Source organism: Hemitrygon akajei, chromosome 12 (assembly GCF_048418815.1).
Source record: "Hemitrygon akajei chromosome 12, sHemAka1.3, whole genome shotgun sequence".
Taxonomy (NCBI): Eukaryota; Metazoa; Chordata; class Chondrichthyes; order Myliobatiformes; family Dasyatidae; genus Hemitrygon; species Hemitrygon akajei.
Window position 1 is genome coordinate 79,805,228 of NC_133135.1, and position 18,103 is coordinate 79,823,330.

General features: G+C 40.3%; 1 protein-coding gene across 3 annotated transcripts in view; it reads left to right on the top strand.

Annotated features, from left to right (window-relative positions):
• The window catches only part of suco (SUN domain containing ossification factor), a 125,060-nt gene that overhangs the window by 33,995 nt on the left and 72,962 nt on the right, over positions 1-18,103 (top strand). For all 3 annotated transcript variants that reach the window (XM_073063591.1, XM_073063594.1, XM_073063593.1), the window contains exons 2-6: positions 13,153-13,243; positions 13,755-13,856; positions 17,016-17,158; positions 17,477-17,608; positions 17,792-17,972. In XM_073063591.1, coding sequence (XP_072919692.1) covers positions 13,153-13,243; positions 13,755-13,856; positions 17,016-17,158; positions 17,477-17,608; positions 17,792-17,972 — 649 coding nt within the window. The remainder of the gene's footprint in view (positions 1-13,152; positions 13,244-13,754; positions 13,857-17,015; positions 17,159-17,476; positions 17,609-17,791; positions 17,973-18,103) is intronic.

The window sequence follows — 18,103 nt, forward strand, 5'->3', positions numbered from 1 at the left end:
TAAGTCTTTTCTATGGCACCTTATCAAACGCTTTCTGGAAATCCAAATACTGTCCATCTGTTCCCCTTTATCCACTGTACTCATATCCTCAAAGATCTCCAATGAGTTTGTCAAACAGGATTTGCCTTTCCTGAATCCATGCTGCATATGCCTGCTGGATCCATTTCTTTCCAGATGCCCCACTTTCTTTAATAGCTTCAAGCATTTTCCCAACTGCAGATGTTAAACTAACTGGCCTATAGTTACCTGCCTTTTTCCTACATCCTTTTTTGAACAGTGGTGTGACATCTGCTGTCTTCTAATCCTCTGGGATCTGCCCAGAGTCTAGCAGCTTTGGTGATGATATTTTGGTAAATCATCACCAATGCCTGTATGTTAACTTTTGTCATTTCTTTCAGTACCTTATCTTGGAAAGGATGTGATGAAACTAGAGGTTCATGAAAATGATTCCAGGATTAAATGGCTTGTCATGAAGAGTGTTTGGCTCTGAGCCTGTATTCACTGGAATTCAGAAGAATGAGAGGTGACCTAATTGAAACCTAATGAATCGTGAAAGACCTTGATAGAGCAGATGTGGAGAGGATGTTTCCAATGGTGGAAGTCCAAGTCCAGAGGACACAGTCTCAAAGTAGAGGGGCATCTTTTTAGAATGGAGATGAGAAGGAATTTCTTTAGTCAGAGTGGTAAATCTGTGGAATCTGTTTTCACAGGCAGCTGTGGAGGCCAAGTCTTTATGTATATTTAAGGCAGAGGCTGATAAATTCTTGATTGGTCAGGACATGAAAGGATACAGGAGAAGGCAGGAGATTGGGGCTGAGAGGAAAATTGCATCAGTCAATTATGAAATGGTGGTGCAGACTCAAAGATCCAAATGCCCTAATACCGCACCTGTATCTTATGGTTTAATACTATTGATATCATTTGTAGAAGGATTAGTCATCAGAGGATTGGCAAATAACTTTTAATGTGGATATCAGATTTGGGTTTATTATCATTTTTATATGATGTGGAATTTGATTTTTGTGGCAGCAGTATAGAGCAATGGCATAAAATTACTATAAATTACAATATAGTGCAAAAAAAAAAGCATGGTGTTCAATAATCTACCTGAACCATAGGGAATCTACAGGCTCCTGTGATGACTCTGCAGTAGTAATAAGACCAGGGTATGTTCCAGTTTGTCCAGGTCCTTGATGGATGCTGCCGCCTTGAGGAACTGCCTCTTGAAGCCCTCTGTTGGGGAATGTTGTGCCCATGATGGAAATGTCTGAGTCTGCTACCTTCTGCAGCCTCTTGTGATCCTGTGCATTGGAGTCTCCATACATTGTGGTGATGGAGTCAGTTAGAATGCTCTCCTCTGTATATCTGTAGAGATTTGCAAGAGTTTTGGTGACATACCAAATCTCCTCAAATCCCCAAAAAATAGGCGTGCTGATGTGCTGCCACCACTGTGTTGTGCCTAGGACAGATCATCTGAGATGTTGAAGTTGATCAACTGTTCCTCTATTAACCCCTCAGTGAGGACTGGTGCATATTCTCCCAGCTTTCCCTTCCTGAAGCCTATAATCCATTCCTACGTCATGCTTATGTTGTGTGAGGATGGCATAACATGACTCAATTCTAACTCCTATACACTGCCTTGTTATGAGATTTTGCATACAGTGATTTCTTGTGAATTTTCAAATTACATTTGAACTGTGCTTAGCCATGCAGTCATGAGTGTAGACCAGGCATGGGCAAACTACAGCCCGGGGGCCATATGCGGCCCGTTAAGCTTTTTCATCCGGCCCACAGAACTTGATGAAATTATATTAATAAACCTTGTTAACATTTTTTCCCCGCAATTCTGGCGTTTTCCCAATAGATGACGCACTCTATATACATTGACCTTTGTTGAGGTGCAGCGTATTATTCCACATTTGCGCTTTACTCTTTGACCTCTCACCCCTTCTGTAAAGATGAGTGGAGCTAAGAAAAGAAAAGTGGATAGAGAATGTCGGGTGTTTAATAAGGAGTGGACAACTAAATATCTTTTTACTGAACACCGATCAACTGCTGTATGCCTGATATGCCAAGAGACTGTGGCGGTTTTTAAAGAATATAATATCAGCCGTCACTTTGCCACAAAACATGCCAACTATGCTAGCAACCAGTCAACGGCCTGCTGAGGAGAATACAGAATAAAGTGAAAGATGAAAATTTAAATTTGGATTTTTAAAGAAAATGTGCAGGATACATTTCCCTAGTAAAATCATGGGTAGAAACAGCAGGAGGTTATCAGCATCGGGCCATGGCACAGAAGGTTGGTCTTGCAATTGAACTTAATACAACATTTCCATTTCTCACCCCTCTGTTAAAGTAGAATCTGAATAAAACTCGGGAGACCAGCTTCTTATAGTTACCACAGTTTATTGCGCACCCTCCTGCAGGAGTTTGAGACCCAGTTGTCAAAGGGAAGGTGTATCCAGAGAGCCGTGCCTGTCACGTGACAGCACTGCCCTCACCTGGTCAGAAGCCTCACCACCTACCAGTCAACACTTCGCCCCTCCCCAACTAATCAATGCACACTTAACCATTGGCCACCTTAATTGGATTAGCACCAAGCCGTTGGCCCCCTGTTGAATCACCTGGGCTGGACCCTCCAGCCCCCTGACCTATAAAGGGTGCTACATGTGCTTGGCTCACTCTCTTTTTGCCATCCTTGAGGGACCACCCTGCTTCACTCCAGGCTGAAGACTGCAGAACAGTGCTGGAAACGCATGGTAAGGTGTGCATTGAATAGGGTTGTGGGAGCATTTATTGTTGTCCCTTTAGCAAAGAGCCGTGCCTGTCCATAGTCAAGGGGTGGCAGGTATTGTAGTTACTTTTCTCTTGCTTGTATGTGTACCTGTACTCTGTCCTTACACCGTTTTCCAGTGTATTGTACTGTCGACCCGACTTTTCCCATGTTCGTCTATTCTAAGCGCATTTGTGCGAATATTGTAGCAGCTTGTGTTGTTCCCAAGCTTTTTCTCCCCTTGTAAATAAATTCCTTATTATTAACACTGTGTCCAGAGCTCATGCCTTTGAGACCCAAAGAATCTTTCTCATTTCCATCACAACAGAAGGCATGTATACTGCCACCATCTGACAAGTGGACTCCCCTCTCTCCGGATACAGCTGTATATTTATACATATTAAGCCCTATACTTTGTTGCAAGGAGTCTTTTGAACTGGTACTCCCACCAAGTCTGTTGGTGTGAAACTTAGTTACAGATAAGAGAGTCTGCTAGATCAAGGCTTACCGTAGATTCCGGATTTTAAGCCGCTACTTTTTTCCCACATTTTGAACAGCTTTGAACTCTGCGGCCTTTAATACAGAGCGGCTAATACATGTTTTTTTTTTCATGCCGCCTCGTAAACATTTTGCCTCGTAACAGTAGACCAATAAAATTGATGAGTAGTTCACAGAGGTCCAATGAAATTGTACGATAAATCAAGCGCACTTTCACAATTAAATTATTGTAAATCAGTCATTTGTACTCACCCTCATCAACATGGAAAATACTCGAAGAAAAGCAAGACCCGAGCGCGTCAGACCCGATTAGACCCGATCGCATTGCGCAAGCGCGTCAGACCCGATCGCATTGCGCAAGCGCGTCAGACCCGATTAGACCCGAGCGAAAACGCTGCTTTTAAGTTAAAGTCGATCAATAACTTTTCCTGGTAGGCTGCAGTATATATATTTTTACCAGTCGCTAGGAGATATTGGAATGTTGTTCGTGCTGTTCAGTAAAAAAGTATATGCAACGTAATTTGTGTTACCGATACGTATGTATATTTAAAAGTAGCGGTGCGGCCTAAAATCCGGTGCGGCCTTTACAATTAAAAAATTGATTTTATTTCTAAAATTAGAGCCTGCGGCTTTTAATCAGGTGCGCTCTGTAGTCCGGAATCTACGGTATTCTTTTAGCCAGAGGTTACATAGGTTCAAAATGATTTTTTTTATATCCCCAATTCTTCACCTCAAGCAGGAAGAAATGGGAAAAAAAGTTTGTAAGTTTTCAATAAACTAGCTCAATTAAAACAGGTGGGACTGGTTTAACATAACAAAGGAAACATGGAACCACCTACTTTTTTGTTAGAAGTGTGCAAAGATTTGGTATGTCATCTCAAATTTTGACCAGCTTCTGTAATGTCCTGGTTGAGATTTCCATTGCTATGCTGTGAGGTTGTTTATATTAGCCGTTTCCTGTAAAAGCAGTGTGCCATACTAGAAAGTGTTTTGCCTTCGGCTAAGTTAAGGGCTCATGTTGTACAGCTTAGGAATGTGAGTAGGCCAGTCAGGATTGTGGTTGTGAGAAGGTTTTAGAGAGCTGTGGGGTAGAGTTTTCTGAAGGATGGTAGTCTAGTTTAGGGTCTTTTTGATGGGAGCTGCAGAGTGGGGCTGTAGAGAAGATGCTGCAGAATGCCATTGGAAGGAGAGTCCCTGTTGCAGGAAGCGCTTTGTGCAGGTGAACGGCTCCAAGGAGGAAGGGCCAATACTCCTTAGAGAGAGCCAGTTTGTTCGAGATGGAATCAAAGGGAAGTGTGGAATGTGGCAGGTGCTTACATGCAGACTGCTGATCCAGTGCGGAGTGAGAGCTACACCTCCAATTATTTCATTATGAGCTCCAATGATCATGTGCTCATTGGATTGGTTTGTTCTGTTATAGGCCCTTTTATTTACTTTTTCCTTTTAGCTGTTTGATGAGGCGGAGGTTGGTAAATGTACTTCCTTTATAATTTGGGGTGTACGAGCTGTTATTTTTTGCCGACTGATTTATTAAAATCGAGGTTCCGACTTGGTTGAGCCCCAAATCATACCAACCCTGGACGTGTATTAGTAGAGTTAGCTAATGAGCCAAGTTTGTGTAGAAGCCCTGGTGAGAGGGTTACATTTGTGGGGACTCGTCCAGGATTTCGGATGCTGTGTGACTGCTATTCTAGGACTGATCTAAGTGGTTTGTGTTTAAGCCAGTGGTTGGGCTTGTGTTGGGGAACATGATTAAGGTACTTCAGTGTGGATGCTGCAGGGATAAAGGGTGTTATTCAGAGAGGTTATCTCCAAATAATGTTTGTGTTTGGGTGGGGTGGATGTCTAAATTCCTGACGAACTGCTACTGAGAATGCTGAGTTCTCTGCTAAATATTGGAACAGTTGCACTGATCTAATGGCATTTTGTCCAATCAGCAAGTAAGGATGTCACCTTAGTCCAGACTAGCAGTGATGTAACTGAAGTTGCGCTGTCTGAAAGGCTGGGTGATCCTGGAGAGGTGTGGTCATGCATAGATCATATTTTGAGAGAAGGGGGGCATATAGCTGAGGGTGAAGACTTTAAAGACAAGTTGTTTTTGTTTCTGCGAAATAAGGAGAAAGTTGTCTGATGTGAAAGGTCTAATGGGTCCTTCAGCGGTTGATGAAAATTCTATTCTTGTTTCAGCTATTACATCACTGGTTGATAAATGCCAAAGTTATCGTAGGCTGTGGGTGTTCTCTGGAGTTGAGTTCACACCTGATGGGGAAAATATGGCTTGGGTGGAGCAGGCATCTCAGTTAATAGATGACTGGCAGTGCTCAGATCTTATGAAAAAAGAGATTTAGAGAGTTCAAAGGGTCAAGTGGTTGATATAGTGAGGTTCCTAAAGGCAGAAAACCCATTAGCCACACCAGCAGATTTTAGGATGAAGTTCAGGCACTCATTCCAAGGGGGAGGAGAGAAGTTGCCTTCCTTTTCAGGTTGGAGAAACTGCTACAGTGTTTGTCCCACAAAAAGGGCACTTAGCTGTCTGAGAAAAGTTGCTTGAGGATGAGGTAAGTTGTGAAGTGCAAACCATCACATGTATTCAAATGACGTGCACGATGCATCCTCCATCTTTTACCAAGTTACTCAGGGAGGAGGAAAGCATGATTGAGAAGTGGAGCATTCCCAAAAGTAGTTGCATCTTCAGTGGTAACTTCTGCTAAAGTGAGCCTTGATGCCACAGAGAAAGAGCTTTAGAGGAATGAGGTGGAAAATCTTTGAGCTGAGCTGACGCGATGGATGTCTGCTAATGTTTCAGCTAAACGTGACACATCCAGTGGGAAACCAGACCCAAACCAAAACCGGCCTGCAATGCAGAGGAACGCTGCTGAATAGCTTCCATTTTTGTGAGAATGCATACTTCCATTGTGTGAAGGCTTGTGGGAGCATCCAAGGGGAGAAATGGAGAGAGCTTTTTGAAAACCTTATCCATTCACCCTTTGTTCAGAGCTGCTCTTGAGACGGTTCAAATTCTTTCTAAGCAGGATGATGAGCAGAAACTAGTAACTGTGTGGTACACCAGTCTAAGCATGTCACTGTTATCTCCTGGAGTGACAGGAACCCCCAAATTTTCCGGAGTGCCCAGTGCCTTGATCATTCAAGTGGATGCTCCTGATGATCAGGAGGAAGAGACATGCTTGCCTGCAGGAGTGCTGGTGAGACCTGAACTGCAGAAATCTTCAGCTGTCTACGCAAACAGGATGATGGTGATTATCAGGAACACCTCAGGAAAAGATGTTACTTTAGACATGGAATGCAGATTGCCCGTCTTTTTCTTGTGACAGTAATATCTAGTTTCATAGGGAAAATGGAAGACAAAGTCTCCTGGATCGAGGAAGTTGATGTCGAAGTCATTCAATTTTGGTGATTCACTGATACCTGGAGAATGAATAAGGAGATTAACTGAGAAGATGTTGTAACATGAAGGTGTCTCTTCTACTGATGAGTTTGATGTTAGTTGCTTCAAGGGTACTTGCCACACTATTAGAGTGACATGTGATGCACTTTTCTGGGAGAGGTCTCACCGGTTAGCACTGGCAGAGGTCGAAGATGCCCAGCAGCATCTGCTTAAACTGAAGGAAGTTAAGTTCAGTCATGGGTCAGGAGGGGGACCTGAGTCGTCAGAAGGTATGAATAATAGATGGGGAGGCATCCTCTCGTAGACAGAAAAATCACAAGTACAGTCAGCCGTCATTATCCGTTAAGTTCAACCAACCATGAATCAAAAAAACCCGGAAGTGCTCTTCCAGCACTTGTTGTTCGAGCATGTATAGACTTTCTTGTTATTATTCCCTAAACAATGCAGTATAACAACTATTTTACATAACATTTACATTGTATTGGTATTATAAGTAATATAGATGATTTAAAGTGTAGTGCTTAGGTTATCGTGGATTGGGATCGAAAAAACTTAAGTTCTCTTACTGAGCAAGTCAAAACAGGTACATCCAGTATTATTTAGTGTCAGTCAAATGTTTGTCGTAGTGTATAGTATATATTTTATCTTTCTATGCATATAAAACACTTACGAAACGTATGTTTCAGCGCTGGGCGATACAGTGGACAGTTCGCTCCTGAGCGCACTGCCCATTTGTGCCAGGTTGATGTGGAGGATCAAAAACCCAAAATCCCAAAGCCCAGTAATGAAGCCACTGCATTGCTTAGTAATAATTGTAGCTTTCATCGGGGCAGAGACTTTCTCGCTTTATCCTTCAAAATTGTTCCGATCGTTGACCATCTGTAGCCTAATGCTTTTCCAGTGACCAATGCCGTTTCATCTCTTTCTGATCGCTTTATTATTTCCACTTTATTTTCAATAGTGATTATTTTTGTGAACAGAAACTCTGCAGATTCAGAACTCCGCTGCTAGGTCCTAATGTCCACTGCACTGAGATAGGTTGAGTAAGAGACTTGATCATCCGCATTTTTTGGTTTCCGCGAGGGGCCCAGAACCAATCCCTCGCGGATAGGGCCCAGAACCAATCCCTCGCGGATAAGGAGGGCCGACTGTAGTGCCTGAGGCTGAAGAAGCTGACAAGATAAGATGGTTTGAGTCAGGAAACCCCAAATAAGCTGGCATTTGATGCACTGGGGAAAGACTATTGCATCCATCCCAATAGTGAGATTTGTTACTTGCATTTACAAATAGAATTGGGTCCTGATATCATGAAATTCATTTGAATACAGTGTCATTAATAATGGTTTGATAGTTCCAAATTCATGAGGACATGACTATTTGTGGTGGAGGGGTACAGGAGTAAAGTAGTGTGCCATGTTGGAAAGTGTTTTGGCTTCGGCTAAAATAAGAACCCATGTTGCTCAGCTTAGGAATGAGAGTCAGCCAATCAAGATTGTGGACTGTGAGAAAGTTCTAGAGAGCTGTGGGGAAGAGATTTCTGAAGGACAGTAGTCTGGTTTGGGTCTTTTTGGTGGGAACTGCAGAGTGGAGCACAAGGGAAGATGCTGCAGAATGCTATTGGAAGGAGAGCCCCCATTGTAAGAAGTGCTGTGTGCAGATACATGGATCCAAGGAAGAGGAGCCAATGCACCTGAAAGAGAGCCGGTTTATTTGAGATGGACTCCAAGGGAAATTTGGAATATGATCAGTGCTTTCACACAGACTGTGGGTCTAGCATGTGAGTAAGTAATATACCCTGAATACTCCAGTATGAACTCCAACAGTCATATGCATATTGGACTGGTTTAACTGTAATAGGCCCTTTCATTTTCTTTCCTCTTTCTGTTAACTGTTTGATAAAGCTGAAATTGGTAAATATGCTTTCTTTATAATTTTATGCAGTATACAAGCTCTTGTATCTTGCTGACCGATAATTGTGTATGGGCAGTCTTTACACAGCATTCGCTCGAATTGAGGCTGCTTTAATAGGGACTTCATGATGTACCTGTTTGGTTGAACCCCAAATCATACAGACCCTAGACATACAGTGGCATGCAAATGTTTGGGCACCCGTGGTCAAAATTTCTGTTACTGTGAATAGCTAAGCGAGTAAAAGATGTCCTGATTTCCAAAAGGCATAAAGTTAAAGGTGACACTTTTTAAATATTCTGATCTAGATTACTTATTTCCAGCATTTACAGTTCTAAAATAACAAAAAAGGGAAAGGGCCCGAAGCAAAAGTTTGGGCACCCTGCATGGTCAGTACTTAGTAACACCGCCTTTGGCAAGTATCACAGCCTGTAAATGCTTTCTGTAGCCAGCTAAGAGTCTTTCAATTCTTGTTTGGGGGATTTTCGCCCATTCTTCCTTGCAAAAGGCTTCTAGTTCTGTGAGATTCTTGGGCCATCTTGCATGCACTGCTCTTTTGAGGTCTATCCACAGATTTTCGATGATGTTTAGGTCAGATGACTGTGAGAGCCATGGCAAAACCTTCAGCTTGCGCCTCATGAGGTAGTCCATTGTGGATTTTGAAGTGTGTTTAGGATCATTATCCTATTGTAGAAGTCATCCTCTTCATCTGCAGCTTTTTTTTTAACAGGCGGTGTGATGTTTGCTTTCAGAATTTGCTGGTATTTAATTGAATTCATTCTTCTCTCTACCAGTGAAATGTTCCTTGTGCCACTGGTCGCAACACAAGCTCAAAGCATGATCAATCCACCCCTGTGCTTAACAGTTGGAGAGGTATTCTTTTCATGAAATTCTGCACCCCTTTTTTCTCCAAACATACCTTTGCTCATTGTGGCCAAAAAGTTCATTTTATCTTCATCAATCCATAGGACTTGTTTCCAAAATGCACCAGGCTTGTTTAGATGTTCCTTTGCAAACTTCTGAAACTGAATTTTGTGGTGAAGACGCAGGAGAGATTTTATGACTCTTCCATGAAGGTCATATTTGTGCAGGTGTCGTTGCACATTAGAACAGTACACCACCACTCCAGAGTCTGCTAAATCTTCCTGAAGGTCTTTTGCAGTCAAACGGGGGTTTTGATTTGCCTTTCTAGCAATCCTACGAGCTGTTCTCTTGGAAAGTTTTCTTGGTCTTCCAGATCTCAACTTGACCTCCACCGTTCCTGCAAACTGCCATTTCTTACTTACATTACAAGCTGAGGAAACGGCTACTTGAAAATGCTTTGCTATCTTCTTATAGCCTTCTCCTGCTTTGTGGGCATCAATTATTTTAATTTTCAGAGTGCTAGGCAGCTGCTTAGAGGAACCCATGGCAGCTGATTGTTGGGACAAGGTTTGAGGAGTCAGGGTATTTATAAAGCTTTTAAATTTGCATCACCTGGCCTTTCCTAACAATGACTGTGACCAAGCCATAGCCCTAACAAGCTAATTAAGGACTGAGACCTTGGTAAAAGTTATCTGAGAACTCAAATCTCTTGGGGTGCCCAAACTTTTGCATGGTGCTTCTTTCTTTTTTTTCACTCTAAAATTGTACAAAACAAAAATAATACACTGATCTTGCTTAAAATGTTGAAAAGAATGTTTCATCTTTAACTTTGACTTTGGGAGATCAGTTCATCTTCTACTCGCTTAACTATTCACAGTAACAGAAATTTTGACAGGGGTGCCCAAACTTTTGCATGCCACTATGTAGTTATGAAATGTGGCCTTCTCAACTCTGGGTCAAGTGGCTGTTAACAGAGTTTGTATATGACCCCTGGTGAGAGGGTTACACTTCTATTCCTGCATGGTGGAGTATACTGACCAGTTGCATCACAGGCTGATATGGAAACATCAATGCCCTTGAATGGGAAAGCCTACAAAAAAATAGTGGATACAGTCTAGACCATCACGTGTGAAGCTTTCCTCACAATTGAGCACACCTATAAAGAGTGCTGTCGCAGGAAAGCAGCATCCATCATCAAGGAACCCCACCAGCCAGGCCATGTTCTCTTCTCAGTATTGCCATCAAGGAGGGTGGTACAAGAAGCTCAGGACCTACACCACCAGTTTCAGGAACAGTTATTACTCCTCAACTATGAGACTGTGTTTAGCTTTGAAGTCTGCAATGGTATGCAGACCTTGCCATAATCTGTGTGTTAGTTGGGAGTTGTGTCTGGATCTTGTCCCTGTACTGTCGTTTCGCTGCTTTGATGACTTTGCATAGATTGTAGCTGCATTTCTTAAGATCCTGTTGGTTACTGGCAGCAAAAGCTCTGTCTCACGCAGTAAGTGCAGCGCGCACGAAACTGTTGATAGAGGGTTTCTGGTTTGGATCGACCCTGACTGATTTTTGAGGGACAACATCCTCAAAGCACTTCCAACTAAAACTTGTGATTCCTTCTGTGAACTCGGAAACATCCTCATCACAAATGACATTCCATTTGACGCTATCAAAGCAGTCCTGCAGCATGGTGACTTTAACTATGGCCACCTCTTGTTTTAGCTTCTGCCTGTGCATTGAGTGATCAGACTTGCCAAATGGTGGATGGAGGAGTTCTCTGTAAGCGTTGCGGAAGGGGAAGTATGGAGTGTTGACATAACTTTGAAGAGACTTCAGTCAGTGACGCTAGATTAAAAGTCTCCAGCGACGGCGAAGGCAGCCTCTGGCAAGATGAAAGCACTCCATCTCATGTTCTTGATATTTATTGCTTTTTTTTTTGTTAATTTTTATCATTCTGTATTTGCAGCTTGTGTTTTGCACAAGTTATTTATGCAACTTGTGCAAATTTTCATTGATTCTATTCTTTGTAATTACTGAATACCCACAAGAAAATGGGAACATGTATGTAGTTTGATAATAAATTTGCTTTGAACTTTAATGAACTGAATCTCAGACAATAATGAGGCAAAGTGCAGAAAGGAGAGAACACCTAATGGCACTGTGTCAAGGTGATATTGTCAGCAAAAGAGTTGATCATTGCCATTAGGAAGTGGAATGACTTTGTACTAATGGTGCTGAAGTGGTGTTGGTTGAGAGCTTCAAGGTCATAGGTGTAAATATCACTGACAATTTGCCCTAGCCCAAAACATGGATGCTGTAGCTGGAAATCACACAGCACTTCTATTTTCTCAATAGGCTAAGAAAACTGGCATGTCCCTGATGATTCTCACCGATATTTACAGATGCACTTCAGTAATTAATGCTATCAAGTGCATCCAAAGGTTGGTATGACAACTGCTCTACAAGACTTCAAGAAACTGCAGAGTTGTGAACATGGCCATGGCATTACGAAAACCAGCTTTCCAACCATGACTCTGTCCTTGGAAAAGCAACCAGCCTAATCAAGGATTCCTTCCACCCTGGTCATCCTACTTCCTACTCTTCCTCCCATCAGACAGAAGATACAAAAGCTGGAGTATGTGCACCATAAGGCTCAAGGATGGCTTCTGTCCTGTTGTCATAAGACTATTTTGAATGGATCTTCTATATGATTTAAAAATGAATCTTTGATCTGTCTACCTAGTTATGGCCCTTGCACATTATTGTCTACCTGCACTGCACTTTCTCCACCATAACATTATAGTCTGCATTCTGTTTTTCTCTTTTATACTTGATGTACCTGTGTATGGAATTATGTCTAGTCAACATACAAATGAAAGCTTTCCATTGTATCTCAGTAAATTTGTGCTTTGTGTCTCCCATGTCAAATGACTATCTTGTGCAAGTTAGTGTAAAGATATTGTTTTAATTGGAGAGAAACCAGGCAGTTGGATTTGCTGATGTACACATTTTCCTGAAACAAAATAATATTCAGGAATTTAGAAAACATTCTAGTCAGCTTCAAATCCACTGTTGGCTTTGTGTTAATCCAATGTCTGTATTCATGGTCTGGAAACTTTGATTCTGTTGTCAATGCAGAATTAAGGGATTATTCTGAAGTTACAGCATGGTATTTTTCTCCCTTTTGTCTTCCCTTCATCCTATTCCATCTATTTTTCTGAATTAATGCTTTAGTTGAAGTATGGGTTTGTGGTCCTGATTTTAGATGTTGGCGATTTTATGTGAAGTTGTTCAGAGTGTTGATGAGCTTTAAAGAAAAAGTTTAAATGATGTATTTGTCCTCTTTACTTTTAAGCAGTATCTTATGGGTGGATTGCTTATTGTTTCATTACAATTTTGAAATGAATTTTATTTTATTGTTGATGGTGACTCTGGGGGTGTGTATGGAAGTGTTACAGCACAAACTAAAGAATGCCAATTGATTTGGCTTTAAATGTAAACTTGGAGAAATTGCTCATTTAGTCAAGTGAGTAGTCTAATAATTGACATGATGAGGGGGAACTGGGTTATTGCCAAAATACGTGTTGAAAGTTGTACTTGGGTAAGTTGCTCATAAACATTGCAGATTACTTTGTGCTATTCGCAAAATGATAATTCTGAGTGTCACTTTATTTTGCTCATAAATGTTTCTTTGCATTGACAGGTGCCCTCATTGGCATGTAGGTTGTACTGGGCAGCAGGAGAGTTCCTCATCAGTAACACATGTTGCACAAAATGAGCACTTTGAAAAAAAGGTAAGAGGTTTTAAGGATTGCAATAAGATTTATTCTTTTTCAAGCTCAGATGTACGAAGGTAAAATGTCCCAAGAATTGTACATGTCCTCTTGTCCTTCAATTTACTTCCAATAAATATTTTTGGCAATTGGTGACACTGTATTTACATTAGTCATTTTTACATTCACGGATCCTACACCTGTCGGGGTCGTAGGGGGTGTTGTACAGATGAGTGCTGCACCAGTTGCAGCACTGATCTTGTTATGTGGCCATACCATCTTAGTTTCCTCTTCTTTACTGTGAACAGTAGCTCTTCGTAGTGTCTCATGTGCTGGGTGATGGCTCTTTGTATCTTATTGTTTGAGACGTGGTCTGTATAAGAGATGCCAAAGATACCTAGATCTTCTTTTGCAGTTTTTACTTGGGCATGAACTAAGTGTACTTTCTGTAATTATATTGTTTTATTACCATTTGTTTAGATTAACTGTCAGAATTCCTTTTAACTGCAAGTTACATGTTAATATAATCTAGCCCAAGCAGGATACAACTGATGAATCCACAGATGTGAAACATTCAGATATTGGCGGACAGCTAGATCCCCTTCCAGAAGAGTACAAAAAAGCAAGCCATCAGGTTAAAATTTATATATATTAATATGCTATCTAAAAGTTTTCTTTTGTGAAATGTGACTTATTATTTGCACAAAGTCCAGTGGCTCTAAAGGCAAAACAGTAACTACCTACCCTAGATATTTGCATCTTTTAAGTTTACCATTCCTGCTATTTCAGTAAAACTGTTAAGTGAGTTATTAATTCATAGCTTTTTATTGTTGTGATAGTGGCTGTCATTGCAAAAGCCCTGTGAAATATTTGCTGACGTTACTTTGTGCTGATGACACGAAGCATGAGAAGTTGTAAAGATAACATTGCAGTACTAGTAATGTGTTGGTGGAAGAAAAGATCATTTTTTTGACTGGAAGGATGAGGCAGATTAAATAGTACAGTATCTATAGCGGGAACAGGCACAATTTTTGATGACGAAAATATTTTGACTTGAAATATTAAATTGCAATATCAACTTTACACTGGAAAAGATGTTTTTCATGCTGATTTGACAGTGGGTGATCTAAAATCATGTCATTTCATAGCAGTCCAGCTGATGCAAAATATCAATCCTGCCTCTTAAAACAAGTTTGTCCTTTTTTTTTTTACATCTTACAATTTTATTCAGCATTTTATTAAATATTTGTGACATTCTCCTCTTGAAAGTACATTTTGTTTGAATAGCTATCTTTGGATGTTCTTTGGTATCTTACACAAAAGATCCATTATTCACATACAAATCAGTGCAGTCAATGGCTTTTTGTCCAGAGTGGGGAAATCAGTTAATTGTGACAGTGCCCAGTAATAGTTTGCATGTCTAGGCTCCTAGTTTGGATGTGGTTTTATTTTTAACTGTTCACAGCCTAGTTGTAGAAAAAGATTTTGTAGTCCTTTTGTTTACTTTGAGACATCACAGAAAATGAGCATTGTAGTCAAAAGTCTTTATTGACTGTTCTTAATTTTGTATGAGAGTGTAAGTTCCATCTTCTCTCACTGCTGCAATTCATATGAGGAAGGTCTGTCAGTTTTGTTAGCAGCAAGTTCCAGCCAATTTTCCCCGTATTGAAGAAAAGATGTAATGGACTCATGAAATCGTATCTGATTTGGATGATTGTTTGGAAGTGTGGGCTCTCAAGTTAGTTTTTTGGGATAAATATAAAACTGGCATACAGTTATGGCTTGTGATATTCTTAAAATGATGTGCAGATTGTTTTACAAGATGTATTGATTTCAATTACTGTAATAAGAAATTAAAATTTAAAAAACAATAGAATAAAACAGTAAGCATTAAGTCCACTGTTCCCATTTGCACTGTTTGTTGGTAATTGAAAAAGGTTGCTCCACTTGAGGAAAATGGAGTTCAAAGCAGCCATAACAGTATTCAGCCAGAAGTGCCAAATGAATGATCCATCTGGATTGTGCTGTTATCAAAACCATCACAAGTCAGTTTATGCTAATTCAATCCACTACATGTGATATGAAGAAATGACTGAGTGAATTGAATATATTAAAGGCAGAGAGCATTCCATCTGCAGTATTGAAGACATGCTGCAGAACAAACGGTTCCTTTAACTAAGCTGTTCTAGTACACTTTTAACACTGTTTACTGATATTGTGGAAAATTAAATCCAATCTAGCTAATTATTGCTCAGCTTTTCTGCGTCCTGCCAAAGTGGAAGCTGCCATCCACAATGCTATTATATAGTACTTGATTGCTAAGGCCTACTTTGGGATTCATCAGGATCATTTTGCACCAGGCCATAATTCAAACATGCACTGCAGAGCTGAATTACGTATGTGAGGTGATAGTAATTACCATGACATCAAGGAGCCCTGGGAAAACTGTAAATATTCCAGCGTCTAGAATAATAGCTTGCACAGCAGAGGGTGGTTGTGATTATCAGTGTCAGTCATTTTTACTGCACTAGGTTCTTGAGGCAGTTCTCTTGGCCCAGCTATCTTGTTGATTACAATCCTTCCATAATAACATCAGAGTTGTGTTCAACCATAATTGGTTTTATCTCATCACATCTTAGCAAATGAAGCAGCCCAGGCCTGCGTTCATTTGGTAACATTCGGAGGGGCAGATTAGTGACAAGTAGCATTCATAAAAGTGCCGGGCAATCACCGATAAGGGGAAGCCCAACCACCTTGGCATTCAGTAGTATTACTATTGTCAAGAATCCCACCATCAATATCTCAGGTGGGTGAGAGTGTCACCGGCATTAATAAGAAATCTGGCTGAACCACTATATATGCTGGTGTTACAAGAGACTGGGTATCCTGCAGCAAACTGGCTTGCTTTTTGGCAAGTAATCTACAAGGCATTCTGGAATGAGCTTCACTTGACTGAGTGGAGCACCAGAAATTTAAGCAGCTTAACAGCATTCAGGACCAAGTAGCCCTGCTTGATTGCACCCCAACACTAGAATCCACTCCACCACTGGTGCACAATGACTGGTGTCTGTCACTACAAAATACATAGTTAATTTACATGGACTAATATACAGCACCTCCCAGTCAATGCACTCTGCAATCAAGTGGGATAAAGATAGCAGATATTTGGGAACGTCATGATCGGCAGGTTCTCTCAAAGATGCACTTCATTCTGACTTTAAAATGTATCTAGTAGCTAGGTCCAAATCTTGGAATTAACTATTCAACAGCAGTGTAGGGATACTGTCACCAGTAGCAACAATTGAAGAAACTGACCAGCATCTTTAAAAAGTTAAACGATGCCTTTGCCTAATGCCTGGATCTGAAAAAATAAATTTAAATTTGTTTGTGAATTGTTCAACTATAATCAACCTTAGAAACTACTAACTCCAGTTGAGCTAGATTTGTACAAGTAAGAGGGACTCATCTCAATTTGTTTCAGCATTCAAAAAATGGAAAATCGTTTTGGATTAAAATAGAAGTCTTAAGGTATCTGGTTTTAAATTGAATCCATCATAAATTATATTTTGATGTTTGAAAGATTTTAGTCTGCAATCTCTAACCAGGCACATTGTGCCAGAGCCACAGTGGCTGATAAATTTCTTGAGACAGCATGATATGTTAATCAGAATTTTAAGTACATACTGATATTGTGTTTGAATTGATAAGTATTAAGTGTCCATTGCATCCACATTAGGTTTTTAATTGAACATATTATTTTACTTTCTAACAAAACTATTTTCTTTACAAACAGCATGTGAAATCTGAAAAATCTGATTTTCCTGAACCTGGATTGGAGCCTTCTGTAGGACAAGTGGAACCACCTCGCAGCCTAGCTGCTAGTATTGATAACATTTCCAGTCCATCTACCTCAGAAAATACCTTCTCTCAGCATAGGCAAGTGTCCTGCACAATGTTGCACTACCTGAGTCACTACTTACCCTCTGAAATGTAAATAACCAAAATATGACATTTTTAATGGGTTGAAGGATTATCTTGGTAGACTAAAATAGAATTATTTTCTGCAAAATATGGAAATCGCAATGTAGATTAATTCTTGGGGATTTGAGAAGCAATCACAATTGAAAGTATCTGTAAAGTAAGTTTTTTATATTTTTAAAAGTAATGTTTGATTAGTTTGGGTTATTTAGGCAGGTTTGAGGAAGTTCTGAATGAAGCAATACGTTAATCAATGTCTTCATTTCTTTTTCTTAGTGCAATAGAAAATTCCAGTGATGATATTCCCATAATAAGCTATGGACAGTCAAAAGCTGACTGTGAAGCTGGAAGGGACAGTGAGGCTATTCCACAAAGCAAGCCCCCATCCTCTACCAGCGTGCCTGAAAGGTGAGTGTTGTTCAAGGCTTGTGGTTTTGCAAGATGTATTATTTTCTTTGTGGTGCTAGATGTGCAGTGCCTGATGAGTACAAATAGAATTGTAAGGAGTAACTATATACGGAAAAAGTGTTAATAGTAATGTTTCTGGCTGTAGAATGAAAGATTTAGAAATCATTTGATTCATTATTATAGCCCTCAGGAAAAATCTAATGATGGGGAATCTTCAAATGGCAAGGGAGAAGTACCTAATTCCAGTTCTGAACCTGTTCTTCCTGAGATTCCAAAGAGTGTGTCTGAAGCTGATAAAGAGAAGCCAACAATAGAAAAAAAATCCAACAAAACTCAAGTTCTGCAAAAGGAAGACTTGGTAGAAGTAAGAATTATTTCAGCACAACATTGTTAATGTGATTTTTTTTTTGTTATTGATGGTATTTTCAATCTAGGGAATACTCTTTTTTTTTTTAAACCAAAAGTTGCATGTATTATTTACAAGCCTTTTCTCCC